The 10,156-nt window shown below is 40.6% G+C and overlaps 1 protein-coding gene across 1 annotated transcript; it reads right to left on the reverse strand.

Annotated features, from left to right (window-relative positions):
- Nucleotides 1-5: 5 nt before the first annotated feature.
- On the reverse strand, nucleotides 6-758 carry OXGR1 (oxoglutarate receptor 1; the record flags this gene model as incomplete). Its single annotated transcript, XM_027880317.1, has 1 exon — nucleotides 6-758. A coding segment is annotated over exon 1 (753 nt), but the record flags the coding sequence as incomplete, so codon positions are not given.
- Nucleotides 759-10,156: the final 9,398 nt, after the last annotated feature.

The raw sequence follows: 10,156 nt of genomic DNA on the forward strand, positions 1-10,156 counted from the left end.
AGGAAGCACACATAGAAGACCACCAAGAGGACAGCAGCAAGTCTGCGAGCCTTTTGTTTGTAGCAAGCCCCTGTGTGGGGTCCAGTAGCCAAGGTGTAAATAATAAGCACATAGCACAGAGTCACCGTCAGCAAAGGCAAGAAGAAGGCAAACACGGTTAACATCCAGTTATACCAGTGACTAGTGTCAAGGTCCTCAGCAGCAACCAGGTCTGGGCAGATCGTCCTGTTCTGCTTATGCTTTGGGACAATCAAGATGGCCAAGGGGCTGAGGGCCACCAGGGAAATCACCCAAACGATTACGCAGGTCACCACCGCCCATCTCTGTTTTTGAAGGAAAAGGCATTTAATTGGGTGGACAACTACCAAAAAGCGGAAGATGCTGAAGCAGCTAAGGAAGATAATACCACTGTACATGTTGAAGTAGAAACAAAAGTGAATAAACGTGCACATGAAGTTTCCAAAAATCCAGTTATTTCCATTAGCAAAGTAGTGTATAAAGAAAGGAAGTGTGACTACATACAATAGGTCAGTGATGGCCAGGTTTAACATAATGATGGTACTGCTTTTCCAGGGCCTCATCTTAGTAAAATAAACAAAAATTGTCACAATGTTCCCTGGGAAGCACACCAGGAAGATTAGGCTGTAAAGGATGGAGAGATAGAATTTCACCTGTAAGAAATCTTCGTCTTTGCAGCTTGTCAATGGATCTGTGTGGCTTGGTTGAGCAGTGAAATTGCTGGTGGATTCAGATGTCATGCTTGTAGAAATCTTCTTAAGGCTTTACAAAAATCAGATGTTTAGTTTTAGTTGATTTGTTGGGACAAATGCTTTCAGTTAAACCTTTTGTTGCTGGAGAAGATGCCCTATATTTGAGAAGATATAGTAGTGAGAGGAGATGGGGATTTGCTAACATACCCATTCTGACCTAGATAACCCTATTCAAATGTTTAATTTTACCCTTTCCTCTCCTTTATATTTTATTTTGATAATTATTAATTTAACTCTTAGTTCATTTAGCCTCCTACATTGACAAAGACAAATGCTGCTTATCTGTAAACCCTCAGGAGTAGGAAGCAGACATTTAGAGATCTAGAGGGAGTTTGGGCTTAGATTTTATGAAACTGTGAACTAGTCTTAACCTTTCAGAAAGCAGAACTATATATTATCTTCATTAATCTGAGCTAATCAGTGTTTCATGCTCATGAAACAGAGATGCAGTTCTGGTTTCATGAAAGTTGAAAGATGTTAGGTTCAGATACAGATCTCAGGACCTGATGCTCCCATAATGTGACATTTGTGACTCATTCCCTGAACATGATCTGATTCTCTGGGAGTCATCGAAGTATAAAACTAGTATAAATGTTTTGTTTTGTTTTTTTTGGGGGAGTTCTCTTTATTTTGTTTTGTTTTTTAATCAAGCTTCATAATGACAAAACTGGCTGAAATTATTAAAATCCCCTCAAAGGTCAGAGGAAAAATGAAAGCACAGATATTGAGGGAAGTCCCTGATCTTGGTTCCCATTCTATGTCAATTTGAGCAAGATAGACTTGTTTCTGAAGTGCTTTCTTGTCTGCCATAGCCAAGTTGGATCTCTCCACAGTGAATTCAAGACATAAACTTTCTTGGTAGTGTTTTATCCTGAAAGAATGGCAACCAAGGATGAAAATCATCTTAACTAAAGTCAGGTATCAGAAAGTTAGATGCCTAAAGTGGAGCCAGTCATCCTAAACCTCCCTTTATCATCAAGGCAGAGATGTAAGTTCCTCCAGGTTATAATATACCTACCCATAATTGAGGTTTCTAATATACATTGTTTACTCTTTTAGCATACCAATTCTTTCTGTTGATACAAGGAGACTAGTTCAGATCTGGATATCTCAAGTGAGACAAGAAGTGTGTCACTATGTGTCTTCAGCATCTCAGGTGAGCACCACTCCTCCAGATCCCAACTCATTTCGTGTAGGAAAATATTTTAAAGAGATTTTCTAATGTGTTAGACAGGGTACTGTCAAGCCTAGAACTTCTCCCTTGTCCCAGAAAGAGCATCTTTAAACAAAAACAGTGCTACATTGAACATTCAGGGTGAAATCAACACAATTAAAAAAAAAAAAAAAAAAAAAAAGGATGAAATTTCACCTTATTCAGTTCTGGAAAGCCTTTGTATGTGATTCAGTTAACAGCATTTAGCATGTTACCTGTATGACTGTTTCTTCTTTGTTGCAATGACTTGTGGAACATGGCAAATTTACTTCGACAAAGTCAGTCCCTAAAGCTGGGACACAACAGGAATTATTTGATAATAACTATCAGAAAGATGAGTACCGCTGTTACGCAGAAGCACTTCGGAGAGAAATTTGAACAGTCTCCCCATAATTTAGTTAAAATGCTAATGCTTTTTAACATGAACGTTAGTTCTGATATAGCAACTTTGCAGTCAAAGATGCATTAAGTAAAGGCCATGAACTTTGTTTTAAACAAATGCAGATTTACAATCCCCCAAAAAGCTAGGAATATGCATGTTTTCTCTTTTCTGCTGCTCAGTGATAGCATTGTCTCTCACTGGTATATTTCAAGTTAGACAAAATTTACTAGAATATTTGATTAATCCCCAGTTTAGCTTTCTTGCACTACTGGTCTGTTCCTCACTGCAATCTTGAACCCTCCAAATTGAAAATGGAGAAATACTGCTTACCTGAAAACTTGCAATTCTGCTTCTCCCTCTGATATTGCTTTGAGCAAAGAGCACTACAAATGGAATGTATTTATGTCTTCCTCACAGCGAAGCAGGTTTTAGTGTGGCTTTGCAGCCATATACATTCACTGCCTGTCTGACTGAGACTCCATGAGGCCATAAATTAGGAAATTGGTAGAAAACCTCAGTTACTGGCTCGGGTATCAGGTCTTAGATCTGGGTGGCTGGAGGAGTCCTCCTTTGCCCTGTCATTCATGCTGTCTTGCCATCAGTGGGTAGATCAGGCTTTACTGGCAGCAGTTCTGCATGCTGAGATAGATCTGTAGTATTCAAATAGCAGCAAATCACATTTAAATTAGCCTGTATGTGTGCATGCATGTGTTTATAAAAGAGAAAATCAAATTTATTCTCCATTTCCTGTGAAGTGAAAGCTGATCACCAAAGTGAATAAGGCGTTTTGTCATTTCAAGGTCAGGTGAAAGGTGTTAAGACACATTGTCCTCATAAAAACAAATTTCTAACGGGGTACAATTTTTCATCTCATGTAAGAAATGAATGTTTCTTTTGACACAATGTGCTTTTCAGGAACTGTGGCATACTTTCTGATTATTTTTGGTAACTAAAATATCTCCAGTGGGTTGGCTGGTTACTATTGGCGTAGCTGAGATTGCGAACTTGTTTTCTTTTGAGCTTTTGCTATTTGGCTTCATAATTCAAAAGAGATGAAATTTTCCATGCTTCTTGCTCCAATAAACTGTTCTTGAATAAAAAGCTCATTCTTAGCTTGAGGAACAAGATCAAAAGAGATTATTATTTTAAAAAGTCATAGCATCCTAAAGTTTGAAACTGTATGCTTCAACCCTGAGCTTGAAACTTGGTCCATGCAAAAAGGCCCCAGATGCCCAGTGTGGCTGACAGCCTTTCCACCTTTTTACATTTGATAGGTCTTACTCCCTGATGATCTTATGATCCAGCATTAAATGAGCAAGCTTTCATTTCTGAACATTATGTATGTTGGCGTACTTAACTGAAACACACATACAAGAATATTTTTCATCAAACTGTCTTGACTTTTCTTGAGTGACTGTACTGTGGGCATGAGTGCCTATACTATGGGAGCAAGCTATATCTGTTTAGCTAATCATACTGCAAAGAAAGAGCGGTAATGGGGACAGTCAAGACTGGGGCAGCAGTAATGTCTGACAGCTGGAACATTACCTATCTGTTACCATTAGGGGAAGGGCACAATCTCTGCTCTCATCTAACTAAGCTTTTGTCTAGGTCAATGCCCAGGGCACTTTTAAAAAATGTTCATAGTTTCTCAATAATTGTAAAATACACTGTCATGTACCAGCTTAGGGATCAGCAACTGTTTAAATAGCTATTACCCTGTTCATAGACACTGCATGTGTCATTAGAAACCATTTGTATGAGGCTGTAGTGTTACAAGAACAGAGGGAGCTAATTATAGTTAGGGATCATTTAATGCATTCACTGCTTAATCCATTATACCCCTTGAGCAATGGGGAACCTGTGAAGCAGTGGCTGTTTTGTATCCTTCCTTGGCGGTGGTAGAGCCTGAGGTAACACAGAAATGGGCTTTCCTGGCACCATGACCCAGAACTGCCAGAGATTTGGTGCACTGGGGTCTTAAGCAGGCACTGGGGTCATCTCTGAATTTCTGACTCTGGACAGGAAAAGAGAATAAACCACACATTTTCAGACCTATCTTGAGAAATGGTGACTAATAGAAGGTCATTCATGCAGAGCTGCTCTGCATGGAGATAGAGCTGTGCCTTACCCAAATCTTGTCTAACCATACCAGTTGGGGAGTCCATGTGGCTCCTGCCTCCCCCCATTCTCCCTGTACCCTTAACCATGGGTACAGCAGCTCCTCATCACACAGAGACCTCTGGAAACATTGGCTTCAATTGCAGCAGTGTGACTGGCCCAGGAGCTTGTGTCAGGCATTCAGAAAATTGAGAATAACCAGAGTCACATGCAAATATATGATTTAAATGGCTTGTGTGGCATCATGCAGGATCTCTACAGATAAAGGCTGATTCTGCAGTGACTTTCAGCTCTTCAGTCTGTGGGCCTTTTCTCTTTACCAGCCATTTCTCCACCTCATGTCCATGGACCTTTAAAGTGTGCCCATTGGCAGATCAGAGTGATCCTTCGCAAAAACAAGGCCTTTTTTGTGCTTTAAGGCTATCCTCACTTTGCTCCCCTCTACAAGCTGTGGAGGAAAATCCAAATACCCTGTAGTTTCACAGTCAGCTTAAGTGACTCTAATTGCAGGCTGCAGTCTAAAGAGCTGGCAGCACCACCTCGGTCCCCTCATCCTAAACCACATTTCCAATGGCCCCAGTGCTCCTGCAGTCATGGGATAAATGTGTTGCATAAATGACCGTTCTTGAAACAACCATTACAAAATCATATAGAGTTCTTGTACATATATAAATGTTACTCTTAGTCACTGTATAGAAAGGAAACTGGAAGGATTTGGTGGCAGGATTATTAATGAAATATTTCCTCTTGACACTTTATACTACAGACCAGGTCAGTTGTTACAAAGTGCATGATGCCAACAGGATCAAGTTTTCATACTGAATTTTTCCCTATGTGATGGCAAGATGAGCAGCATGCACAGGATGACGGATGGGTTCACCCACCTGGACCACACAATCTTCCTCAAAAACTTCCAGTCTGACGTACAGAAGTGGAGAACAAAGCCGAGTACCTTTATTTTGCTTAGTGGCTGGTTAAAAACAACGTTTCTCTCCTCCAAATGGGCTGGCTGTTAGCTTTTGCAGGCAGTGGGATGGAAGAAGCCAAGCAGGGCTTTTTGTAGCATCTCAACATCACCACTGGACTTGATTGTAATTAGACCTCACAGGCATGAGGGTCCACAAAGTGCTCCAACAGCACAGGGGCCATCCTCATCTATAAAACCTGTTCTAAAATCCATAGGCATGAAAAAAAGACTCCTTTCAGAATCAGACCTTCAAACATGACAGCATCCAGTGTGGTGCAGTAGAAATGCCTCTGATTAATAATTATGCAGGAAAACAGGCAGTTTGTAGGGCAAGGGTTATGCTCCAGAATGTTAAGAGCTCTCATTATATGTTTTACTTTTGGTTCAGCAAACATATAATCTTTCTGTGGGTTATTTCCCTTAGCAGACATATATTACTTTGGCCGATCTTACTCTGCGTGTGATTGAATACCTAATTACAGTTGTTATCAAACCACCATGCTCAGTTCTGGTGAGAATGATATCGTGCATCTTCATCACGTGGGGAAATCAACTCCAGTTCTCCCTTAGTATTTCTTCCCTGAAACAGAATGGTAAGGGCAACATTTTTTAATCCCTAAATGCACTGTAACTCTAAATTAATCACAGTTAAATGCTGCCATCTAATTATGTAGGTAATAGACACTGTTAATGAAAACTTCTGGAAGGGGATATTTTACCTTAGGAAAATTGCATATATAATCTGGAATATAAGCAGCGCTGCTGCCACATCGGCTAAGCAGAAGTAGTTCGATACAGTTCCAAAAATAGCCCCTATGGATCTGAGGCACTATTTTATGGCTAATATTAGTCCTTGAAATGAGTTGATGTTCATCGACTATGGGGCATAGAAAATAAAATCTACTGCAGCCCTTACATGATGGCTGAACTTTCAGAAGGTGAGTTTCCCCATGAGAAGTAGGAAAGGAAAAACAATGGGACAATTTACTTGCTCAAAGCCATTATGTGTTCAGGTACTCTGGTATAGCATCAAGACCATAAATCAGTGATTAAAAAGCACCGCAAGAGCACCCAGTTATGAAGTGGCCTTAAACACAGCAGCTGCGCCAGTTAAAGTTTCCCCCGCAGATACTAAAAGCCAAACTAAACTCATTGGAGATGTGACAACAGTTGTAATTGTTTTAGGTAATGGGGCATTTCCTGGAAATGACCCAGTTCAGTCGGTCTGAAAACAGAGAGGACTGATTTGCTGCCTTGTTATTTTGGTTTTTTTTCAATTCCAAGATGAAGCCTTGGCTCCAAGAGCCTACTTGGCTCTCAGGAATGTGACTGTACAGGATTTAGCACAGGGTGCTGCTAATGTGGCTTCCAGTCTACAAGCAAGTTTTTGGTCATTGAAGATATATTCTGCTGTGGTGCCATTGCCCCGTAATTTGCTTGCAGGGTGCTGTGGCACGTGAAGGAAAGTCTACCCTTTGCCTTAGGTCACTCTAATAAAGCTTTGTCTTCAGAAAGTGACTTGTACTGACACACGTGAATTTAATATACACAGCCAAAGATAAGCCTTTCTATTAGCCAGATATTGTTGCCTCAGGTAACACAAGCCCTTAGCCTGACCCTTGGAAGAAGGACCCTGGGTGGTCCTGCTACCACCATTCTTCCAACCTGCTCCTACCTGCACCCCTAATCCCTTCTGGCCCAGTTCTCACCTCCCAAAATTCCACTTCTGCTTTGGAAAGGAGTCATTTCTAGTAGAACTGGTACCAAGAGGAGCACAAAAGTATAATTTCTCTCCCAAGATCATCTAATTCTTTTCTTCACACAATCACTAAAATGGTAAATCAGTTGTTTGCATTACTGGCACTTATTTCTGATAAGGTAAGGTAATTATCAGGTAGAATTTTAGTATTATAAAGAAATAAGCAAAAGTAATTCTCACTCAAAATGAATTTAGGAAGTTGCTTGACCAAATAGACAGAGCTAGAAACTCACAAGGAAATGCCCTGCAAATAATTGCTTGATCATAGAGTCAAAGGTCTTGTAATTTTTGAAGCAACTTCCCTTGCATTCAGGCAGAGAGCTGTGTAACAGGGAAGTTGATCAGGCTCCTCATCCCAAATCCTTCCTATTCCATCCCTCCTGATAGTGAAGCTCCTCTATCAGCATGGGAGCATGAGGGTAGTTCCTTCTGCTCTAGCATTGCAGAGGCAGCTCTACTGGCCTCTCCCTGAGTCATGCAGTTTACCTGCATTTGAAAGAGTCTTGTGCTCTTTAAATGAAATTTAAATACTAAGTATTATTATCCCCAGGCAATTAAATGGCTCTCCAGCAATTCAGATTGGGTGGAGGCATGGGAATTCCTGAAATAGCCTTGGTAGACATAATTCATTCAAACTGACTGAGCAGAATCCATACTTTTGTCTTTTTTTTTTTAATCTAACCTTTTTCCTCTGGCTATTTTGTGCTCATTTAAATCAAGTATATAAAAGGGAGGTGCTATTCTCTGCAGAGGCTTTCTCTTACTTTGCCTTTCTATGTCACCTTTCACCGAGTGCTTCAGGGGCGCTTGAGGGCTTTGGTTAGATCTTCTCTCTCTGAGTTTTGCAGGACTTGAATTAACAGAACATTGGGCTTACCCATCACACCTGGGCCAGTTGGGGAGCTCTGCTATAAGTTGATGTATCATATTTGTCTCCATCAGGGCAAGAGTTTTAGCCAGAACACCAGCACTTTGTTAAATGTGGATGTTGTCCTGGTGTTTTTATCAAGGTTTGCAGTAGTAGAGAAACAGGGAAGAAATCACATCACTATGGGACAGAAGATGACACAAGACAGTTGGAAGAAGCTCTGTGTGCTCTGTCCCTGGCTTTTTATTTTTTAAAATGGAACCAATTAGTAGTTGCTGATAAAATGAAATGATACAATGTTTTAAGGGATATGAAAAATACAATGCTCTGTGTGTTCAGGCTATTTGGGGTCAGGTATTTTAGCCACTACTGTGCCTTTTCCCACCATACAACTCTCTAGCTGCATGTTGTCCTGATTCATAGCCTGCGGGAATCTGAGGAGGGAATCTCTAACCAGACTTTTGCATCAGGTTTTGCACACCGTATTTTTAAGAGGTGTAAACTGGTGCGTTGCCACTGGCTTTGGAGTCAGCTTAATCCATCCCAACAGAGTATCTAACACATTGGCTTTCATGGCACAGTCATTGCAATGAGCCAAGCACAGACATCGCCCCTCTCTGAGTGACCGTCTTGATGCACACAGGTGTGTGCAAGTCAGGTATGTGATCACTATCACTTTTTCTTCAGTGGTCCTTCTCCTAGACTGAACAACTTTCAATTTCACAAACTTTTTTTTTTTTTCTTTTTTTTCTGAACCTCTGTTCTGCTCCCTGTCCAGCAAGTACCCCTGTTTTCTTGAAGTGCAGTGTCAGACCAGACATGCTGTGTCAGGAGATACATTACAAAAGCAAAAGGGTTAATCATACTTCCTGGAAGTCTTTGCTCTTATTTCTACATCCCATTCTGCTGTTTGGCTTTTTCACAACAGCAGAACATATCTGACTGATGTTCAGCTTGTGACCTGGGCAGTCCTTCAATTCTTTATTGCAGTACTGCTGACTAAGCAGATAGCCCAGATTTGTGGAGTTTTGATTAATCTCCTACAAACATAAATTTTGCATTCATCCTCATTGTATTGCATCATGGTTTTTTGCAGACGGTTTCTCCAATTTCTGTAAATTGCTTTGAACCTAATGCTGTCTGCCAGCAAGGTAGCAGTCCCCTCACTCGTCATCTGCATGCTTAAAGGGTATACTTTCTACTCCATTGCCCAAATCACTAGTGAATATAATAAGGGTGAGCTCACTGCATAATCTGGACTTGGATGGAAAACTTTATTGTACTAAACATCCTAGACCTGAGCCTTGCATTTCTCTTCTAGAAACTCACGTCAGTATATTATCTGTGCCTGGAGTAACAGCATTGCCACAGCTCCCAGCAGCACTGGCTTCTGTGTGAAATCTGACAAAAGAAGCAAGTTTTGGCTTCTCAAATATACCAAGTTTTGTGTCTCATGTCCCCTTACAGAGCATTTCAGATGGAAACCCACTCCATCCCAAGAAAGGAACTGGATGATGCTGGACCATCCTGATGGATGACACAGCAGACCTCTCTATCCCATCCTCATCAGCTGCCCTGATCTATGATCAGAAAGGTTTAGTGTGGAAACTTGTGTTGATGAGATGATGCATTTCATGAACCTCATTAAGCAACAAAGAGGACTTCCTATATAGCCAAAGCCAAGTGTGTTGCTTAAGCTTTGTTAAACCAATAGCAGAGCCTTCAATTTCTCCAAAATCCTCAAAAGCAAATGGAAAAGAAGGTCCCAGAATAAAGGTCATCTCTCTATTTCAGTATCTTTAATTCACGCAAGAAAAGGAAATTTTGTACAAAAGTTAACATCAACTGCTTCCCTGAGTTAACTACTTGGTGAAAGAGCACAGCTGCCAAGATGTATCTGTTCCTTACCAAATCCAGCTTCTTGAGTTTCTGAAACAGAGATTTTTTACTTTTCACCTGCTGTCACAGACTTTTGTGTAACAGTAAGTCTTTCTTCAATAAAATATTACTTTTTTTCAGAGAGATGAAGACAGGAGATTTTTTGCATGAGATCTGCATCACTTGAAGTAGTTCTCC

This window comes from Empidonax traillii, unplaced genomic scaffold (assembly GCF_003031625.1).
Source record: "Empidonax traillii isolate 1590-97213 ecotype Southwest subspecies unplaced genomic scaffold, ASM303162v1 scaffold68:size1967880, whole genome shotgun sequence".
In the NCBI taxonomy this organism is placed as follows: Eukaryota; Metazoa; Chordata; class Aves; order Passeriformes; family Tyrannidae; genus Empidonax; species Empidonax traillii.